Source organism: Equus asinus, chromosome 9, assembly GCF_041296235.1.
Source record: "Equus asinus isolate D_3611 breed Donkey chromosome 9, EquAss-T2T_v2, whole genome shotgun sequence".
NCBI classification, from domain to species: domain Eukaryota; kingdom Metazoa; phylum Chordata; class Mammalia; order Perissodactyla; family Equidae; genus Equus; species Equus asinus.
In genome coordinates, this window is record NC_091798.1 from 88,326,194 (window position 1) to 88,348,597 (window position 22,404).

At 37.5% G+C, this 22,404-nt stretch overlaps 2 protein-coding genes across 14 annotated transcripts in view; both read right to left on the bottom strand.

Annotated features, from left to right (window-relative positions):
• Positions 1 to 6,446, bottom strand: part of FAM151B (family with sequence similarity 151 member B) — a 36,403-nt gene extending 29,957 nt beyond the window's left edge. For 3 of the 12 annotated variants that reach the window (XM_070517871.1, XM_070517870.1, XM_044777921.2), the window contains exons 1-2: positions 5,882 to 6,045; positions 1,357 to 1,482 (exon numbers count right to left, since the gene is read on the bottom strand). In XM_070517871.1, coding sequence (XP_070373972.1) covers positions 1,357 to 1,482; positions 5,882 to 5,906 — 151 coding nt within the window. In that variant the 5' untranslated portion in view covers positions 5,907 to 6,045. Of the gene's footprint in view, positions 1 to 1,275; positions 1,483 to 3,314; positions 3,428 to 4,403; positions 4,510 to 5,881 lie in introns of those variants that run through there. The other 9 variants (XM_070517874.1, XM_070517873.1, XM_070517876.1 and 6 more) reach the window with 9 other exon arrangements.
• A 9,301-nt stretch (positions 6,447 to 15,747) lies between these two features.
• Positions 15,748 to 22,404, bottom strand: part of ZFYVE16 (zinc finger FYVE-type containing 16) — a 55,326-nt gene continuing 48,669 nt past the window's right edge. For both annotated transcript variants that reach the window (XM_014857014.3, XM_044777926.2), the window contains 4 exons: positions 21,906 to 22,068; positions 20,946 to 21,051; positions 19,802 to 19,969; positions 15,748 to 17,701 (listed from right to left, as the gene is read on the bottom strand). In XM_014857014.3, the coding sequence (XP_014712500.3) occupies positions 17,540 to 17,701; positions 19,802 to 19,969; positions 20,946 to 21,051; positions 21,906 to 22,068 (599 nt within the window). In that variant the 3' untranslated portion in view covers positions 15,748 to 17,539. The remainder of the gene's footprint in view (positions 17,702 to 19,801; positions 19,970 to 20,945; positions 21,052 to 21,905; positions 22,069 to 22,404) is intronic.

The window sequence follows — 22,404 nt, forward strand, 5'->3', positions numbered from 1 at the left end:
TTATTGCTAGGTATGAGAATTCTGCATGTACTATTACAAATTATAAATTTTTAAGATTTTTTCCAAATTTTTAGTTATTGTTACATAGAAATAAAATTTATTTTCTATTTTGACTTTATATCCTGAGATTCTCTAAATTTACCTATGAATTACAACCATTTATGTGTAGAATCTTTTTGAGTTTCTATATACACAACCATATTGTCTGTAATTAAGTTTTATTTCTTCCTATCCTTTGTTCATTTTTTAAAAATTGATGTTTAATTCACAGACTATAAAATTCATCCTTTTGAAGTATAGCACTCACTGGTTTTTAAAATATTCAGAAGATTCTGCAACCATCACCACTATCTAATTCCAGAAAAATTTCACCCTCCCAAAAAGAAAACCTGCACCTGTTGGCACTCACTCCCTATTTCCTACTCCCGCCAGCTCCTGGCAGTCACTAACTAACTTTTCCCTAAAGCATTGCTTTTGCTAAAATTCATTTATTAAATAATCATGGTGTGCTTATTACATGCTAGGCACTGCTTTAGGTACTAAGGATTCAATATTAAACAAGACAAAGTTCCTCCCTTTGAGGAGCAAAGAAAAGCGATTTAAAACAATATCTTTACAATGAAAGAAATACATATTCAGATACGTTACTCAGGGACATTATCCAGATACATAATTGAGTAGGACGCTAAAAATGCATACATTTTTACAGTAAAACATGGGACTTTGAGGAATTTTCCTTGTGGGACCAGATCACTTCAAGCTGTGCTCCAGCCCTCTGGTGACGTGCTTTCACTCTCCTCTGCTGCTGCAGCGACAAGGGGAACTTCACAGGAAAAGCCTGAGACCCTGCCATATGCTCATCTACATAATGAAGGGGTAAATATGTGTGAGCATACAGTGAACCAAAAGGCTTGGTTTCTAGCCTAGGCATAATTACTGCCCAAGGCACTTAACTATATATTAGCATACAGTGGCTTCATCCATCAATTCAACAAATATTTATTGAGCCTCTCTTTAGTACACTGTGAAAGACACAAAAATATGTAAGATATATGACCCCAATCTTAACAATTTTATTCAAATCACTACAATACATCAGCAAGTGTAATAGTATATGAGAGTTTCAAATAGGACATAGAAAAGACAAATCACTTCCGAAAAATAAGAAAATTCTTCCATTACGGAAATTCATTCATTTTGTAAATGAAATGGGATCTTTCATAAAAATGTTTTGTCAGCCTAGAATTTAGATTTGGATCATCTACGTTCTGATACCTGCAAACATGCCCAGATATCAAAAAAAGAGTTGAATTCGTCCACCATCCAATGTCAACACAAGTGTCCGTCCCGACTCACTTTTCAGCGCCTCATTCACTTGGGCCTTGTGGTTAGCGGCATGGTACCAGGTGATCTGGGCGCCATCCTCCGCTGTGATCTGGTTACTTCTCAGAAAATATTCCAGTATATTTTCACTCCAAGATCCTAAAATAACAGCATTTACATTAAAAAGAATAGATTGTTTTTTTATGGATTAAAATATTTTTTAATAAGAAAGGGTACAGCATATATCGAGAGAGAATAAAGTCATTAAACTGAGAAAAATACAAAATTTTAAGAACTGAGAACAAGTATTATGATGTGGCAGGTATATAATATATATTTAAATATATAAACATGCTATATATGATGTAAGTAATAATTAGTAAACATATAGGATAGTCTGAACCTCAGAAGCATGAGAAAGTATGTAGGAAAAAAAAAACTGGTAAGAAGCAGGTATTTTAAAGTAGGAATTTTCATAAGATATCTTCTCCAATCCCGGCCCCATAAATAAGTAAAGTGTATGTACAGCCAAAGCTTTTAAAACTTCTGGGGCTGGCCCCGCGGCCGAGTGGTTAAGTTCTCGCGCTCCGCTTCAGTGGCCCAGGGTTTTGCCAGTTCGCATCCTGGGCACAGACATGGCACCGCTTGTCAAGCCATGCTGAGGCAGCATCCCACATGCCACAACTAGAAGGACCCACAACTAAAAATACACAACTATGTACCAGGGGGCTTTGGGGGAAAAAGGAAAAATTTTAACAAGTTAAAAAAAAGAACACTTTTACATTTTGTACAACTTAATTGTTTTCTCCACCTTAATTGTTTTCTCCCCATTCTCTATTTTTATTTATTTTTTATTTTTTTTAAAGATTTTATTTTTTCCTTTTTCTCCCCAAAGCCTCCCGGTACATAGTTGTGTATTCTTCGTTGTGGGTCCTTCTAGTTGTGGCATGTGGGACGCTGCCTCAGCGTGGTTTGATGAGCAGTGCCATGTCCGCGCCCAGGATTTGAACTAACGAAACACTGGGCCGCCTGCAGCGGAGCGCGCGAACTTAACCACTCGGCCACGGGGCCAGCCCCTCCCCATTCTCTATTAATATTAACAATTTAGAGTCTTAACTTACACATTTAAGTATATTCACCTTCAGATTATAAGTCTCAGCAACATTTATATGAGTGACTAAGCAAACCCCTGAGCTAGTACTCACAGATTTATCGAGCATGTACAAACATACCCAACTCCCGTATCTATTGACTACTTTATGGCAGACCAGATTTTCTCTTAATTAAGCATTAAAATATGTGCGTTAACCCAGACAAATACACTTGAAACCAGGTCCACTCCAAATTATGCCATATTCCAATATAACAATGAGACAAAGGTGAAAGACAGTGACAGCAGTTATCTATAATCTTACCTCCCTAATTCTTGTTCATTCAAACATTTAAGTGCCTACCGGGTGGTTGCAAATTCTCTATGCATGACATTGTGTTTTCTGTTAATTATTTGTTTATTCACTCCACGTAAGGGCAGTTAAAAACCTAGAAACCACTATCAGAAACTGCTGATGAGACACTGAGAAAAAGTGGTAATTTGATTAGAGGATGAAGGTGCGTGTAAAAATAACTTCTAAGTAACATGCATGAACTTGGCAACCACTCTGTACGTCAGGCTACAGAGTAAAGAGAGGAGACAGTCCGCTGCAGGATCTGTTAGCCCCCAAGCCATCTGCTCTCAGAGCACATGACCCTGTTCGGCATATGCAATGGGGTCACAGACCCTTCAGACTTGGATGAAAATACACAACATGGCCATCATTGTTTTTACATTTAAGTTAGGCATTTTTAGAAGGCACAATAATTGTTGGCTACAACAGAAGTGTCCAACAATGGGGAAATAATTAAATCACAGTATATCCTCATGATAAGATATGTGACTGATTTGGCTGTTAAATATGAATAGAATGTTTGATGCAGCTTTAGCACAGCCTTACAAAATGTTGATATCCTTTGATCCAGTAATTCCCGTTGAATGAGTTCAGTCTAGGGTTAAAAAAAATCAGAAACGAGGAAGAACAACGCAAAGATGTTCATTGCAGCAGGAGTTCTGTGAGAAACAACAAGTGAAACACTGATAAATGTCTAAAATTAAGAGCCTGGTTAAGTAAATTATAGTATAATTGTACGATGCAATGTAATCAATCATTCAAAATTATGTTATAAAAAGTTCATGACATGGTATGTTATGAGAAGATGCAGGATAAAAAAACATATATTTACTATGATTTTAACTGTATTTTCTTAAAAGTCAGGATTCTTAGGAAACACGCCAGAAAGTTACTAGTGGTGCCTCTGAGGACCGGCATTATGTGGATTTTTTTCCGTACTTCAATATACTTCATAAGTGCTCTATCATGAGCATGTATTATGTCTACACTCAGGAAAAAATTTAAACTCAAAAAGAAACGTGTCACCAAAGCTGTCTAACATAACTTCTTAGGTGTATGTGAAAGATACTGTAACCTTCTGGAGTAGAATTGTCTGGCTTAAAACACCTCTGACTTCAGGGTCAAATAACAGAGACACACCAATCACCAGTTTGCAAAGGTTGTCAACGAAAAGCTGGAACAACGCTTGGCCACATCCCTTTGTCTGCATTTCCCATCCTTACCCAGTTCCCAAACAGAAAATGGACTGACCAAAACTACTTCCCATTTGGTCTGTTGAAATTACGGATTAGGTAAATGTCACATTCCTTTCATTTTAACCAAGACCTCAAAAAGCAATATTCCTCCCCTCTCACCACTCCTTTCCAACATCATACTGAAAGCCCTAGCAAATGCACCAAGACAACCAAAGGAAAAAAAAGGCTATCTTTGTTCACAGATGACATGACTGTCTATGCAGAAATTCTCAAAGAATCAACACAAAACTCCTTGACTTACTAAGTGATTATAGCGAGGTTGTAGAATACAAGATTAATATTCCAGTGTCAATCATTTTCTTATATACCAGCAATGAACAAGTGCAATTTGAAAGGGAAAACAATACCATTTACATTAGCACCCCCCAAAAATAAATACCTGGGTATAAATCTAACAAGATAGGTAGAAGATCTTCTGAAACGGCTGCTCTGGCTTTATTTTAATATGGCTCCACTCATGTTATCTTTCACACAACCAAGACGTCCTTCAGTAGGTGAACAGATAAATAAACTTTGGTACATCCAGACAATGGAATATTATTCAGTGCTAAAAAGAAATGAGCTATCAAGCCCTGAAAAGACATGAGCAACCTTAAAAGCCTATTACTAAGTGAAAGGAGCCAGTCTGAAAAGGCTAGACTATACGAGTCCAACTACACGACATTCCGGAAAAGGAAAAACTCTGGAGACAGTAAAAAGATCAGTGGTTGTCAGGGGTTAATGGGGGTGCAGAGAGGGCCCAATAAGTGGACCACAGAGGATCTTTAGGGTAGTCAAACTACTTTGCATGATATCCTAATGATGGATACATGTCATTACACATCTGTCCAACCCCGGTGAATGTACACCAAGAGTGAGCCTTCTGGTAAACTATGGACTTTGGAAGATAACGATGTGTCAACGTGGCTTCACAAGCGTTACTACAAACGTCCACCTTGGTGTAGGACGTTCACAGCCAGGAAACTGTGGGCGCTGGGGTAGGGGGTTTACAGAAATCACTGTATCTTCCACTCAACTTTCCTACGAACCTACAACTACTCTAAAAAAAGCAATCCTTTTAGGGGCTGGCCTGGTGGTGCAGCAATTAAGTTCGCAGGTTCCGCTTCTTGGTGGCCCGGGTTTGTTGGTTCGGATCCCGTGTGCTGACATGGCACTGCCTGGCACACCATGCTGTGGTAGGCATCCCACATATAAAGTAGAGGAAGATGGGCACGGATGTTAGCTCAGGGCCAGTCTTCCTCAGCAAAAACAGGAGGATTGGAAGTAGTTAGCTCAGCGCTAATCTTCCTCAAAAAAAAAAAAAAAAAAAAAGCAACCCTTTTAAAACAGGGCACATAGTCTTGCCATTCTTGACCGCCCCAAACGCTTTTCTCTCTCTTTTTTTTAAAGATTGGCACCTGAGCTAACAACTGTTGCCAATCTTTTTTTTCTTTCTTTCTGCTTTATTCTCCCCAAATCCCCCCAGTACACAGCTGCATATTTTAGTTGTAGGTCCTTCCAGCTGTGGCATGTGGGACGCCGCCTCAGCGTGGCCTGATGGGAGGTGCCATGTCCGCGCCCAGGATCCGAACCCACGAAACCCTGGGCTGCTGAAGCAGAGCGCGCGAACTTAACCACTCGGCCACGGGGCCGGGCCCCCAAACGCTTTTCTCTTAACGTCCACAGGGAACCAAGGTTCTAGGCCAGCGGACAGTGTGCGCGCCCAGAACGCGGAGCGCGAGGCTCGGGAAAGGCAGGGGTGCTGCGGGGTGGGGGTGGGGGTGGGGGTGGGGGGGCCCGCGAAGCGCCCCCAGCCACGGCCGCAGGGCCCGAGAAAGCGGCGCACCCGGGCAGCGGTGGGCAGCCGCCCGCGCTTACCAGGGCCGCCCGCCGTCGCTGTCATGGTGACGGACGCCCGCGGTGCGCGCAGGCGCTGAGCGGTGGGCGCCGCCTGCCCCGCCGCAGGTGGCGCGGGTACCCGGCTGGGCAACCGCGGACGGCGGACGGGGCGGCGGCGTGGGACCGGCCGGCTGGAGCTGCGGCGGCGGAGGCGGAAGGGGCCGGGGAGCGGTGCGCACGCGCAGACGCAGCGGTCGCCTCTCCCCGGCGCACAGTCTCCGCGGCGTGTGGCCGCCGTCCAAGTGTCGCGCGAGTTGCTCTTTTGCAAGGTGGTCGGAGGGCCGGTGGTGCTGAAGAATCCCGCGTCGGGGAGGACGAAGGCGGAGGAGGAGACCCGACGTTGAAAGCGGTGCTGGTGTGGGGTACGAATTTCCCAAGTTGGATATGTTTTCTCTTTTTAATTTGGGTTACATCCTACAGTGACATGGAATCATTTCTCCGTAAAAATGAGTGTTTCTGTACAAGTCATAACATGATAACTTGAAAGTTTCCTGTCCCCGTCTTGCTCTCTACCAGTGTTCACTCTGAAAACCCTCCTGGCAGTGCGATTCTCCCACCCTCCGCCTTCCTTGCCCTTCTTGGCTCCTTGCTCTCCCCGCCCAGCCAACCTGAGGCTGGAAAATGCCCGGGCGGAGTCGGACTGGTCTGAGTTGGCAACACAGTACAGGCATGTTCTGGTCCTGTAACTCTAATACAACTCAGTCTGTCAGTTTTAAAATTAGGATAACAATACGTCACCTGACACAACGCAAATAGCAGCTCTTCTCGCCCAGCCCTTCAGATTTTAATATATTGTCTTTCCAGACCTAAGTTATGATTATTTCAATTTATCTTCAATCAGTCGTTTGTATTCTCAGGTTGTTCTCCAGTTCAATCAAAAGGATTTCTTCAGTTTCAGAAAACACTAAATTTTAACGACTTCAGTGGCCTTTAAGGAAAAAAAGCTTAATTGAGATCTACAATTGATTTGTATTTGATTTACATTTCCCTAATGATTAAAAGTGTTATGCATTTAAAGTGTACAATTCAGTGTATTCATAGTGTACTCAGAATTGTGCAACTAGCACCACAATCAACTTTAGAACATTCTCATCACTCCAAAGCAGTCACTCCCCCAACCTTACACAATGACTAATCTACGTCTGTCTGTATGGATTTGCCTATTCTGGACATTTCATACAAATGGAATCATATATAGTCTTTTGTGACTGGCTTCTTTCCACTTAGCATGATGTTTTCCAGGTTCATCTATATTGTAGCATGTTTCAGTACTTTATTCTTTTTCTATGGCCAAATAAAATTCCGGTGTTTACATATACCACATTTTATTTGTCTGTTCATCAACTGATGGACATTTGCGCTGTTTCCACTTTTTGGCTACTAATGAATAATGCCATGAACATTCATGTACAAGTTCTATGTGGAAGCATCTGGACGTATTTCTCTTGGGTATGTACATAGCAGTGGAATTGCTGGTTCATATGGTAACTCTGTGTTTAACTGTTTGAGGAACTGCCCAGGAGTTTTGCAAAGCAGCTGTACCATTTTACTTTCTCGCCGGGAATGTATGAGGGTTCCAATTTCTCCACATCCTCACCAACACTTGTTATTATCTGTTGTTTTTTTTTATCGTAGCCATCCAAGTGGAAATGAAGTAGTGTCTCATTGTGGTCTTGAATTGCATTTCCCTAGTGACTAATAATGTTGAGCATGTTGTCAAGTGCTTATTGACTAGTTGTGTTTTTTCTTTGGAGAAATGTCTATTCATATCATTTGCTCATTTTTAATTGGATTATTTGTGGGTTTTTTGTTGAATTGTAAAAATTTTTATAAAGTCTGACAAGTCCCTTAACAGATAAATGATTTGCAAATATTTTCTCCCATTTTGAAGGCTGTTTTTTCACTTTATTGATGGTATCAGTTGCAGTACAAAAGTTTTTATGGCCTATTGATCATAGTATTAGATCAATATTTTCATAGATATTTACAGCAACTGACTCAATTAAAATTCCTCTTCACAGTTCATTTTTTAGAGCTGCATACTGAAGTATATGGCATGAAATGATGATGTCTGAATAAATGGATAGATGAAGCAAAAGTGGAAAATCTTGATAATTGTTGAATCTGAGGATTGTTATAGGATGGGTATATGGAGTTTCATCATACTATTTTCTCTACTTTTGAGTGTTTGGAAATTTTTATAGCAAATATGTATCTAATTACTTTTTTTTTTTGGTAAAAAAAGGGTTTCTTATGTTAAGGGTATATGGTGCACTGAGGAAAGAATAGGAGATATACAGAGCCTTTATAAGGATTAGAATGTGAAAAATGGGTATTGACCTGAGAGTTTGGTCACTTTTTGGAGCTGCTTTTGATGACATAAATAAATAGGAATAAATAGTATAATATTGGTTCTGATTAACCCAATCTGAGTAGAGGTGGTGAGATGATGTGTATTAGAGGAGTGGTGTGAAATGAGGTCATCTGTGAAAGTATGACCTTTGACTCCGTATATATAACCTACTCTTGAAGAAGAGGGTAGCTGGCCTTAAAGTTTAATTATTTTCCACTCAGCACTTAAATATATATATAAATATAAAAACGTTTATTCATATTAACATTAATTTATATTTAATATATTAAGTATATATATTTTATAGTTTTCTGGCCTCTATTTTGTTATTGACAAGTTTTCTGCCAGCCCAATTGCTAATTCTCCTAATATAAAGCAGTCTGTTTTCTCTCTGGTTGCCTGTAATTTCTTTTTAAATATGCCTACATGGATAGCTTCCACTTATTTTGATCCTTGTTTTGGGGTTTATTCTGCAGTTCAGCAGACATTTTCCTACCAAAAGACGCCTAAATGTCATCTGCCAAATTTGAGGTCTTTGCAATATATATTCCCTCTTCCACATAACTTCAGGCTAAAACCCTGGGATTCCCACTAATTATAAATTCCCTAAATTGTGATTTAAAAAAACAAAAAGCTAATGTAATTCAGTGAATTTTTAATGGCCTTCAGGGTTGAAGTCAGACTTTGAGAATTGAGAATTTAAATATTTTATATCTTGGTTCACTTTAGCTGCTTAATGTTCCTTTTTAATTCAACAAATCTGTTGGGCATTATTGCCACTCACCCAGTTAGCTGTGTTTACCTACAGTGTTGAGTGAACGATGAACACACAAACTCAAGGGATTAAAAATGAATCTTAGACGTTATCTAGAATACGAGCACTGGGTGTAGTGAGAAGGGCGTCGGTCAGACCTGGGGTCTAGTTTCAGCTGTGTGACCTCTAGCTTCATAAGTCGTTTCTGTGCCCTAGAACTACCTCTTCATTTTCTTCATTAGTAAAAGGAGGGACATTGGATTAGAGGAACTTCATACTTCCGCTGGCTCTGAACTTAGAAGCAGAGCCATCAAAAATCTGCATGGATAAATTTAATACAGCTTACTTCATGTTTGGAGAGTCCTAACTACTAGAAAGTATTCCCTTAAATTCTAGCTCAGTTCCTAGATGTGTGACTTTAGGCAAGTTACTGTCTTATTACCTAGTCTGTGAAAGGCAATAAGAAACCACGGGGTAATTTTTCTTTTACTTTAGTCTGCTTGTCTGATATTAACATAGCCATTCCAGGGATTTTGTGTGTGTGTGTGTTTGCCTGGTATATCTTTTTCCATCTTTTTATTTTTAGAACCTATATATAGGTGGTTTCTTGTAGATAGCATACAACTGAGTCTTGTTTTTAATCTGTGTGTTTTAATTGCCATATTAGACCACTTAAATTTAATGTAATTTTTTATATTGTTGGATTTAGGTCTACTATTTATCATTAATTTTGTTTGTCCCTTCTGGTTTTCACTCCTGTTTTCCTTTCTGGCCTTTTTTTGAATTATTTGAATATTTTTCAGAATTTGTTTTTGTTTTTGGTTGAGGAAGATTCGCCCTGAGCTAACATCCATGCCAGTCTTCCTTTACTTTGTTCGTGGGATGCCTCCACAGCATGGCTGATGAGTGGAGCAGGTCTGCACCTGGGATCCAAACCTGCCAACCTGGGCTGCCAAAGAGGAGCGTTCAGAACTTTAACCACTTGGTCATGGGGTATTGACCTTTAAAAATATATGTCCATGCACAGTTTTTTAATGGTTGCTCTAGATGTTATTGCATACCAAACCTTTTGTAATCTACTTAGAATTTTTTACCACCTCAAGTAAAATGTAGAAACCTAACTCCTATATAGGTCCCTTTACCATCCCCCCATTAAGATGCAGTTCTCATAAGTATTAGATCTATATACACTGAAAATCCCATCAGACAATGTTATAAATTTTTTATTTCAGCAGTTACACATATTTTAACAAATTTAAAATGTGAAAAATAGTCTATTCTCTTTACTCAGATATTACCATTTCTGTTGCTCTTCCTTCTGTCCTGGCATTCTAGTGTTCTCCTGCTATTTCCCTTCCCTGTGAACTTTATTATTTCCTTTAAAGCAGGCCTACTGACAATGAATTCTCTTGGTTTTTATTCTTCTGAAAATTCTTTATTTCGCATTCATTCATGAAGGATATATTTGCTGGTTAAAGAATTCTGAGTTGGTAGTTTTTGTTTTTTTCTAAAGCACTATATAAATGGTGTTCCACTGCCTCTAGCCTCCATGGTTTCTGATGAGAAGTCTGCCATAATTCCAATCTTTTTTTCTCCCATATGCAGTGTTGTTTTCCTCTGACTGTTTTCAAGATTTTTTTTATGTTTGGTTTTATCAGTTTTGTTATGATGTGCCTGGGTATGGTTTTTGTTTTTTCCTTCTTGGAGTTCACTGTGCCAGTAGACATGCTGTAAATATAATTTAAGTGTATATAAATTTATCTCTTTCAACAAATTTTGGAAATTTTCAGCTATTATTTCTTCAAACGTTTTTTCTTCCAATATTTCACCTCTTCTTTTGGGACTCCTATGACACGAATATTAGACTTTTTGATACTGTCCCATAGGTCCTCAAAGCTCATTCTTTCCTACTTTTTTCACTTTGTAATTCAGACTGGATAGTTTCTACTGATGTATCTTCAAATTCACTGACTCTTCCCTCAGTCATCTCCATTCTACTATTAAGATCTTCCAGTAAATTTTTTGTTACTGTATTTTTCAATTCTAACATTTCCATTTGGTTCTTTTCATAGCTTCTGTTTCTTTGATGAGGACTTGTGTCTTTCCATTCATTTCAGTACTGTTTACCCTTGCTTTGTGTAGCATGATTAAAATAATTCATGTTAAGTCTTTCTGGTAATTTCAACATTCCGGTAATCTCAGAATTGGCTTTTGCTCATTGTCTTTTCCCTTGAGAGTTGTTCAGATTTCCCTAGTGTTTTGCATGTTGAGTAACTTGGGATTGCTTCCTGGATATTTTGAATATTAGGAAACTCTCAATCCTGTTTAAATCTTCAGAAGAATGTTTTTGTTTTGTCTTGTGTTAGCTGGCAGTCACTCCAGTTAGTTCAGACCTCACACCCTGGCCAGCTTTCTGTGGGCTGTGGTTCCAATGATAATTTAGTTTTCAAAGCCATTTTAGTGCCGTTCTGGTCTGCCCTAATTGTGCACCACCCAGTCAGTGACCAGTCTACACCAGGATAGTGATATACACTGTGTTTCAGTGTTCAAAACCTTTGCTCCGCTACCTCTGGTCAGTTACATAAATGCACAGCTTGAGGGTGATCCCAGGATTTTATACACAAATTTAGAGGTTCCCTTTCTTCAGTTTCCTCCTACCTGTGATCTTCCCCACACTTTCTGGTTCCAAGATCCCCTCTCTTGGCGTTCTGGCTAGAAAGGGCTTTACCCTCCCCACACCATTGTTAGTGTTCCCCCCTGCAGTGTCTGCCATCATTGCACCAGTGGTTAGAGAGAGGGGTGCTACCTTTCTGCTGTCTCTAGCCTGGTGTAGGGCAGGGCAAGTCGACGAGGCTCCACCTCACAGAGTTTACATGTGGTGGCAGGACGGGGTGCTGCTGCTTTTCTGCAGCTCTCCTGGAATAAGGCAAGTAAATTCAAAAGGGTTCTGTCTCATACTCCCCAACCCGCTTCCTGGTCCTCTGATTGGGAGAGCACAAACTGTGCTTGGACTCTGTCTGTGACAGCTGGCAGTTCCTGTTTTCCTGTTGTGTCAACGTCTAGATTGCTTTTTATTCTGTTTGGGATTTGTCTGGCTTCTTGAATCTATGGAGTCATGTCTTTTAGGAGTTTTGAAAAGTCTACATTATCTAAAAATATTTGCTCTGTTCTACTCTCCCCTGTCTGCAGCTAATTAAGCATATATTAGGACTTCTCACGATATCTTCTATATGTTTGTTTTTTCTATCTTTCCATCTTTTTGTCTTTCCGTGCTGTACTCTGTATCATTTCTCCTGATTTATATTCCAGTTTATAAATTCTTTCCATTGGCTGTATTCTTTTCTGCCATTAAACCTATTTACTGAGTTTTAAGGTTCAGTTTTTATATATTCTTGCAACATTTGTATTCAGTTCTTTCCCAAATTAGCTCCATAAGCTTTTATTGTTTCTCATTCTCTACAGGTACCCCACACCTGACTTTCTTTAAACACAGAATGCATAAATCCAATACCTAAGTCTATGAGTTTGTTTTCATTGTTTCTACTAATCCGTGCCTCTGGAGTTTAGTTTCCTTACATGCCTACTTATTTTTTTTTACTGTGTTAGTAGATGTTATACTTGAAAAGTAATTTGAGGCCTACAGTGAAGTTACTTTTCTATGGAGATTTACATTTTTATTCCTTCTGGCACCTGGAGGCATCACCAGTGTGAGAACACATTAAAGCAAGTTAAATGCTTAAGAGTCTTTGGGTGGTGCAGACAATTCTAAACTTGGCTACAATTTTACATAGTTTATACTTCTAGTTCAGCCTCATCCAAAGGGGGAAACCCTCTGGGGGTGGGGGGAGGTCTCAGCCTATTGTGTGGAAGTTCTGTTAGATTCACCACCTTGTGTAGGTCTTGAACTTTGATATCTGTTCCCCTCACCTCATAAAGTTGTCACAATAGGGCCCCATGTTCACTTAACTTCTCTACTTTTGGACTGGACATTCCTTACTGTCTTAAAATCCCCCGGATGTTTTAAGATGATTTTTGTATTTTAATCAGCTTTGGTTTTTTTTCAGCAGGAGCATGGATCTAAATATCTAGTATGCAATTTCCAGAAACAGGAAGTTTCCCACAATTGCATCTTTGTTCTTACATGGCCAAATCCTGCTCTTTCTCTTAGTATTTTCTGCACTTAGCACATACTACTTGTGGCATGGAATCCATAAGTGTTGATAAGAAATATGCTTAATTCTGTCAGGGCAATTAATCACTTTAAGCAGTTTTTATTTACAGCTGCTCAAAGATAGAGGTACCTCATATTAGTTGTCTAATATTGGTTGCTGCATATAATAAATCACCAGAAAACTTAGCAGCTTAAAACCACAGACATTTATTATCTAACATGGCTTCTGAGATTCAGGAATCTGAGAGGGGCTTAGTTGGATGGTTCTCATGAGGTTGCAGTCAAACTGTTGGCTGGGGCTGCAATTTGACGGCTTGACTGGGATTGAAGGATCCACTTCTACTCACATGGCTATTGTGAGGAGGCTTCAGTTCCTGCCAAATGGGCCTCTCCATGGGGCTGCCCAAGTCTGGCAACTGACTTCCCCAAGAGTGAGTGGTCCAATAGAAAGGGAGAGAGACACACACACAGACATGGAGGGAGTGGTGGGGGGAGAGAGATGAAAGAAGAGAGAGTAGGGAGACATGCACCAAAGATGGAAGCCGTAGAGTATTTTATAACAATCTTGGAAGTGACATCCCATCCCTTCTGCCTTATTCTATTGGCCACAAAAACCAACAATGGCACCGTGTGGGAGGGGGACCACACGGGGTGGGAATACCAGGAGGTAGGGATCATTGTCGGCTATCTTGGAGGCTGTCTAGCACCTTATTTTACCAAACAACCAAAAAAAGCAAAGAAAAAACCCTTTATTATATTCAGAGGTTCATAATGAAGCACTGAATTAGACCTATTTCATTTGTAAAAAGAATGAAAATATAGTTGTAATTCGATCAGTGCAAATGAAGAAAATGTTTCCCCAAAGGTGTTAAATATTAAATTGTGTATCACTCCAAGCTAAATCCAAAACACAATATAAGGATTTAAAACTACTAAAAATATGATGTAAAGAAAAACACAATTCAGTGTGTTAAGTGGTAAAAGATAAATTTAGATTGTGAGGCTTAGGGTCTTGTAGGTTTTAAATACAGCTGAAATAAAAAATAACCTTGCAAGTGTTTTAGTCATAAAAATTTTTTTATGAGAAAAATAGTCCTACTGAAACATATGGTCATAATTCCAATAACAGAGTTTCTTCTTGCCTTTCTGCAATTAAGCTGCTTTTATCAATCACTGAGTAAAAGTGGTTTGAGAAACAATGAAACCTTTAAGATTCTAAATATAAGTAAACCACATAACTCAAAGTAATTGAGAAGATGACACTGTGTTCTTCACTGTAAACAGCATGCCACATTTTGTATAAAAAAATTAAGAGGAAAAAATATATTTGTACTTGCTGCTACTGCACCTAAACCTTGGGAAGATACACAAGAAACTAATAAAAATGATTACTTGTTGGGGCCAGCCTGGTGGCATAGTGGTTAAGTCTGCATGCTCTGCTTCGATGGCCCAGGGCTCGCAGGTTCAGGTCATCAAGCCATGCTTTTGGCAGTGTCCCACATACAAAAAATAGAGGAAGATTGGCACAGACGTTAGCTCAGAGTCAATGTTCCTCAAGCAAAAAGAGGAAGATTGGCCCTGAGCTATCATCTCTTGCCAATCTTCCTCATCAAAAAGAAAAAAAAAATTGTTGAGATTGGAATGGGAAGAACAAGGTAGACACATGCAAGATGAGAGGTAAAACTTACATGTAAGTTTTTAATATTTTCTCATTTTTTAATCATGTATATATTACATATATGAAACTTTTTTCCTCAATTGCAATGATTAAAATTAAAACCTAGGATGGTTTGGAGGGTCTGGCTTATATCAAGATATCATCTTTTAAAATTTTAGTCAAGTTATCAAAGCTATGCTAACTATTAAAAAAAAAAGTTCTGTTCTTTACTTATAAAACAATATCTAAATCTAGGCTGTTATAAACTTAGGCAACTGAGACACCATAATCAGGCTACTACTTTTATGATTAAATTATAAGGTAAGATATTCACATAACACACAAGACTCTTTAAAGTAAATTGCCTTAAAAGGGAAGGTTCAGTCTTTCTATATTTTCCCTACTTTTCAGATTTTCACCTCTTGCCTGGACAAGTTTAATGCCCACCATCTAACAGGTTCTCGGGTTGCCTTCTCATTACTGGTGTGGCTGCCCTCCTGGGTTATTTTCCAGCCATCTAGTCAAGATTCATGGCTCTGTCATAACAATTACTTTTACGTTGTTAATTATCTGCTTCATACATTCAGCTCCGAGAGGGAGAACTATTTTATTCATCTTTTAACCAATGAAGACTCATAAAGTGCTCTGCATGTAGCAAGTATACCAGACACATACAGTTTGCTGGATGGCTGCGTACAACAAACAAACTAGATTTTACTTCATATTTCAAAATTCAGAGAAAGAGAGTAGTATTAAAAGGCATAAGACCAAAAATAGATCGTTGCAGACTGAGTACAAAGAAACATTCTAATTCTTCACCTTTAAAAAAATTAAGTAGCAATATGAAGAACATGACCAAATAAGTAACAAATACATTCAGAAACATAGTACACATCTACAAAGAATACTCTGAAGTGTGCCTCCAAAGGCAAGTAATTCCAATTTTTATTAAATGTAGTGACTTTAAGAAAACAAATCCAAAGCTATCTCATCATGGGAAGAGTCCTCCACTGTTTGGTTATTTTAAGGTTGAAAGTTCAGTATTCATAGATTGTGCAATTACTTATACTGCAAAAGAAACACACACCATATAAAGAAAAATAATATAAATTGAATTTATATATAATTGTTTTTACCTTACACCATGTCAATAAATTTCACAAGTTATTACGTGTTGCCATTTTATTTGATGTCTGCAACATTTTACATCGTTCATGAAGTAGCTACTGCCAGAAGACTGATACTCTCCTCCATGCTGTTTTTGGCGAGTACTACTGATATGATTCAGTAAGAAGCATATGACCCAACTGATTAGCGTTCCCAGTCTCTCCTGGCCTGAGACTTCAGATCCTGAGTTATAACCCTGACTGGGTCTTCCAGTTGAGATGCTTGGTAAATATTTTTCTTAAAACAGGGCTATTTAGTGTAGTTTCTTTTTCTTGAGATATACAATGAGTGTTTTTGATACAAAAACATACATATTCCACATAAGAATAAAAAAAGCAACAAAATGATTATATTTTATATAACTTAAATGACAGCTCTAACTAAAATATGCCCTTTACTTTTTTTAATGCAACATAGTTTTTTTTGCTGTTTGAAGTAAAGAGGCTTAAGCTCTGTAACAGTTTCAAATACACAGAATTTAACTTATGTTAATATCCTGTTATAAAAAATAACTACCATGTAAAGAATTTAAAATATGCAAAAGTACTTAGTTCATTAAAATTTATATTTAATACATTGGTGTCAATGAAAATACGCAGACTTGCCAAGAAACTTCTAAGGTTTAAAGGAGAAGTTAAAAGACAAAAAAAACCTTTTTCAGGCTTCATTTATTGCTACATAATGACTACTTCAAGGGTCATCTGGCCTGTCGTCAATCAGTCTTAGAAGTGGTAAATACAGTGAAATACCTTGGAAAGAAAGGAGGAAAAATAATGTACTGCAATACAAAAATATTACCTATTTATAAATTATTAAAGATTTATAAAACATACTGAATCACATGTTCTCGCTATAAAAACAATATACTTAAATATAGAAGCACAAAATCCTGAAGCACCCACAATTATTTTAAGAATACCCATTTAATCAAGAAAAAACCATATATATATATATATAATTTGAGAAGAAAAAGGCAAAATTCTGATTTTAATCCAAACAGTTTGTCTAATCATGGAGGTAGGTCTCCACTCCAGTTATACAAATAAGTTATCTGCCTTATTCAAAGAATTGTAAGTCTAAGTTCTGGAAACTGGTCTGTGCCACTGAAATACATTTTTAATAGACTTTAGAAATCAAATACACAAAGCAGCTATTTCCCTTGTAAGGTGACATCTGAAAAGAGCCTTCATTAAATCATTCTTGGCATAAAGAGGTATACCTAAGTGCAGATACTTTGGCTTAGCATTTAAATAACACAGTAAATGCTACAAATTTCTTAAAGGCAGAAGAAATCCTTGTCTTTTTAGTACTTGTATTAAATGTAAAGCTTCAAAAACTGTAGATCTCTTAAATTTTTACAGATTTAAATATTGTGCTAATGATTTAAAAAAATCATTCCTGCCTTAAAAAGCAAAGCTTACGTATTTCAAACATTAAATATATTTACTTTTAGTGTTTGTGGCATTTCAGCTTTAGTGCTGGAGTTAGTTTTAACAGATCAGTTTGCAATATACAATATGACCCAAATCCTTTCACTAAAAAAGATTTTCTATAATGAAAAATACTAATTCTATTTCTAATGGTAAACTAGTAGAGCTGGAGGTCCCACCATGGATCACAGGGATTAGAGCGCTATCAAGATCATTGAGATAATGTTGAGGAAGGAGTTGGCCTTCAGATCCTGCCTGAAATTCAACCTGGAAAAAAAATACAGAGAAGTCAACCCTAGAAAGTGAGCAATCTTGCTTAGCTCAGCAGATGAATATAAAATAATTAAACTACAAATATCATTCAGTTTAGCATGTTAAGATAATACTTGATATTTTATTCATAAAATAATGTTTTACATTCTCCTATACTTCTTTTATCCATCCACTACATAAATTATAATTGTCCCTCGTACAGATATAAAAATTTTAAAAATTGCCACTACTTACTTCATACTTTAGGTTTCTTCTCAATGAACACGTAAACACATTGGAGAACTAAGGTTCTGAATGATTACCAACATGACATAAATAAGAATCCCATGGTATGAAAGTAATAGCAATCATCATCATCATCTAGGGCCTGGCTCAGTGACATAGTGGTTAAGTTCCCACACTCCGCTTCAGCAGCCTGGGGTTCACAGGTTCAGATCCCAGGTGCAGACATACACACCACTCATCAGGCCATGCTGTGGTGGCATCCCACATACAAAAAAATAGAGGAAGACTGGCAACAGATGTTAGCTCAGGGCCAATCTTCCTCACAAAAAAATAAGTAAAAATAATCTAAAATGTTTTGAATTTGTTGTTGCAATATTTAATATTTGAATTTAATGCTGCTGGTGAAAATTACATCTTAATACATTTGACTAAAAAAATATTAACAGTGCTTACTCAAATAATTATCAGATGCGTCCTTGAAAATGGAACCTTTAACAGTGAGATGAAAATTTAAGTTCTCCTTTCCAATAAGAACTATGAATATAACACATCCTGACTGAAGGAAAGCAAACCTGCAGGATATGAACTCATTCACGTTTAGATTAACCATTCTAATTAAGAACCTGCTTTGAAATCTTCTATGTTGGATGTTGGAAACAGAAATGCATATTAAAATAGTACTGGAGTACCATTTTTCAGCTATCACATTGGCAAAGCTCCAAAGTCTGATTACATACTGCTTTGATAAGGATGTGGGGGAAGAACACTCACAAACTGTGGGGGAAATATTAATTGGCATAACCTCTCTTTGAGACAATATGGTAGTATCTATTGAATACATACTTGGACCTGGCCGTTCTACTTCTAGGGATGTTTCTTATATACTCACAGTTACAAAAAGCAAAATATTGTGAATAACCTAAATGTCAATCAGTACATACCAAACATGCATAAGAACTAGTTAAAGTATGGCACATTCATATAATCAACTACTCCTACACAACTGTTAAAAAGATGATGTAGTAATATGAAATGTCTCTAAGATATATTAAGTTAAATAAGGTAAAATAACAGTGCAAAGGGAGGCATGAAAAGGACACACACACTTACTTGCTCACACATGCATAAAATCACAAAGAATACATAGAAATGGGTAACATTTGATTGCCTGACCAGAAAGGAGGAGGAAGGGCAGTCTAGAGGTAGACTGAAGGGTTAGGAGATGAGGATGGGAAGGAGATCTTTCCAGGACTGTTACCTTACACAGCTCTACTGGGAACCATTTACGTTGCAGCCTGGAGTGAATGTCTCCAGGAGCCACCAAGTACAGACTACAGTGTGAATGCTGCTCCCTGGAACGTTCAATGAGGTGGTCCTGTTATAGACACACTTGTCGACTTGTGTAATTTTAAATCATGCGAATACAGAATCTAGTCAGAATAATAAATTAAAAGACTATTTATCAGACAGGATTGTTACAGAGCAGGGGTCAGCAAACTATGGCCTGAGGGCCAGTCTGGCCCCCCTTTTTGTAAGCAAAGTTTCCCTGGAACACAGCTGAGCCCATTAGTTTACATTCTGTCTGTGGCTGCCTTCACACCACAATGGCAGAGCTGAGTGGTTGTGAAAGACATCAGAGGCCCACAATGCCTAAAATATTTACTGTCTGGCCTCTCACAAAATGTTTGCTGACCCCTGTTGTGGAGAGTATAGGGGATAATGTACATGAAGTGTGTAGCATACACTGATGTTCAGCAAATTTTAGTTCTCTTCATTCACCTTAAAAATAAAAGGTTGAAGAAAAAACTTTTGATTATTTTCATATATAATGCATTCATTTCAAAAAGATATCATGAAAACATGCCTCACCATATCAGTGTCAATGGAAACTCTGAGGCCGATTTTATTCATCCCATTACTCTTTAGAGTTTTCAGGTGAGGGCACAGTGCAGCACTACAAGCCATGGCTATTTCTTTTGCAAACTGATAACGAGTTGCTGAAACAGATAAATCCTGGTCCTTTAGAAAGTAAAACACCTGAAATGTATTTAATTAGAAAACAAGTCATGATTAAGATTAAAAGTAGCTTTAAAAATGCAACAATTGCTACTTTCAATTCAGCTTTAATAAAATACCAATGTCAGTGCCATGAAATCCACTAGTTAAGAGCATTATATCTATCTATCTACCTACCTACCTACCTACCTACCTACCTACCTACCTATCCATCGCCTGATCTATACTACAAGTAAAAACTTAAAACCAAAGGTTATGGAATACAGAAAAGACATGGCTATTTTTGCCTGAAGTTAACCTGTACTAACGAAAGCCTTGTTAACTCAGTTTAGAGAAGGGTACTAAGTCGTCCACCCTATAAGATCACCATCTGATAAGGACATCTTTATGAAGTTAAGATCAAACAAAAAAATAATATTCTATAATTTCTGTATCCTCTACAGTTTTGATCTATCTTGTACATGCATAAAATTACAAAGAATACATAAGAAATGAGAACCACTGATTGCCTGACCGGGGAGGTAGAGTGAGGGGGAGTATGGTGGTGAACTAAGGGGTTTGGAGTCTATAGTTTCATATCCTCTTATTAAAAAAAAATTGGAAGATACAAAAATAACTTTCATATGTAAATGCTAACTATAAACTGATGTCAATGAAATATTTTATTTTTTGTAAAATAAGAGAAAAATGAAAATAATATGGTCAAATAACATATTATTGTACAAACAAAGATGGCAATGCTGCCAAAACTTAACTGTAAGCTGGCAGGCAGTACCACCCTACACGGCCTGAAATCATCCTATGGAATTCCAAATCTGGTATATAATAAAAGGCAGTCTGGGGTGGATATATGTGTGTGTCTCAAGGTACAACATAAAAAGTGCAATAACCTCCAAATTTTTAAATGCAGCTTAAGTACCACAAAATCTCCACATTAATAAAACTAAAACCAAGTCCAAACACCATGTAAAGGGAAGGAATCCTTTTTCTCAGTTACCTCGGTACACTTTACAATCTTCTCATCAGTTTCAAAATCATCTTCCAGTTTTATTTTTTCACTTGGAAATCCTTCTAATGATATTCCATCTACTGAACTAATAACACTACAGAACACAACACAACAGAATTATTAGTACCAACGTGCTTCCTGTGAAATGAATTATTAGATTTGAACAAATGGAATAAGGAGAAAAATTATGAAAGCTATAAATTTAAAGCAGCAGTAAGATCTCAATTATATGCAAAATAATTAAAACTGTAGTTCATATTCATTTACCAAGATTTCTTGATTGTGTAGCAAATTATATCTACTTTTTCCATATGCCCAATTCAGACCTGAGATTTAAAATACCTTAAATAGCCTCCTAACAGAAAAGCTGTCTCATGAATTTCAAAAACTCTACTTTGGAATCCTTCAGCATTAGCCCTCTTCTTCCTTCTTTGCTCCAGAACCCTTAGCCAGTCTCCAAAAAAGAAAGAAAATGAGTAACTGAAAAGAGGAAGGAGTGGCAGTAATATTCTGTAAGGCCTCTAATGTATATATTATTAAATTCAGTTGTTTGTATTTACAGTGAATCAACATAATGCAGAATAAACATCCAAAGGGAATCCTTTACTTACTTGACAAAAACAGGTACCATGTGACAGAAAAAGTGCCTTATCTTTCTCAGCCCTGGCATCAAGCCAACCCTGCTACACAATGGACGTTTTATCATTGGCCCCCTCCCAAACTGACCACCCTTTAATAATTTTCAGCATCCTGGCCAAGAAAACACACAGCGGCCTGATTAGGCACATGTTTGAAAAAGCAGACTGCATTCATTAACTGGAGTATAAGTATTTACATTCATAGTATCATTCTGTATTTATTCATAAATATTTAATTTTATCACCAGGATGTTTTTATCCTTCCCCCCTCCATCAAATCAATTACATTTGAGTAAGAAGAAATTCCTACCCTTTGTTTCCTTTTTCTTCAGAATCTACCCAGCAGATATCCACATATTCTCTCAGGTCTACAGCATCAACTTTCCCACATGTAATTTTAAAGTCTTTTTGTTCTCGTAGAGCTAGCCGCAAGCCTTCCATGGTCTCTGGAGTTATTTGTACCATTAAGCCATCTAAAAATGAGAGTTATGTTGTACATTTATTTTGCTATCAATTTATAAGTCTAAGCCATAAAATTTGCTATCAAAATATGTTCTGTGCAAGTTTTAAATCATCTGTTAAATCATCTAGGAAATAAAAATATTTCACAAAGTTAAGGATTCTTTTTTTTTTTAATGGTTAAAAAATAAAGGTGAGAATTTCTATTTCTGGCTATGATAAAATAACTGATATCAAATTATCCTTTTCATAACAACAAAACATAAAACTAGACGAGATGTACGAGGCAAGCGTTTTCAGGTACTGGACAAGAGAAATGCAATCTATGATCCCTAGATAAAAACTCAAGA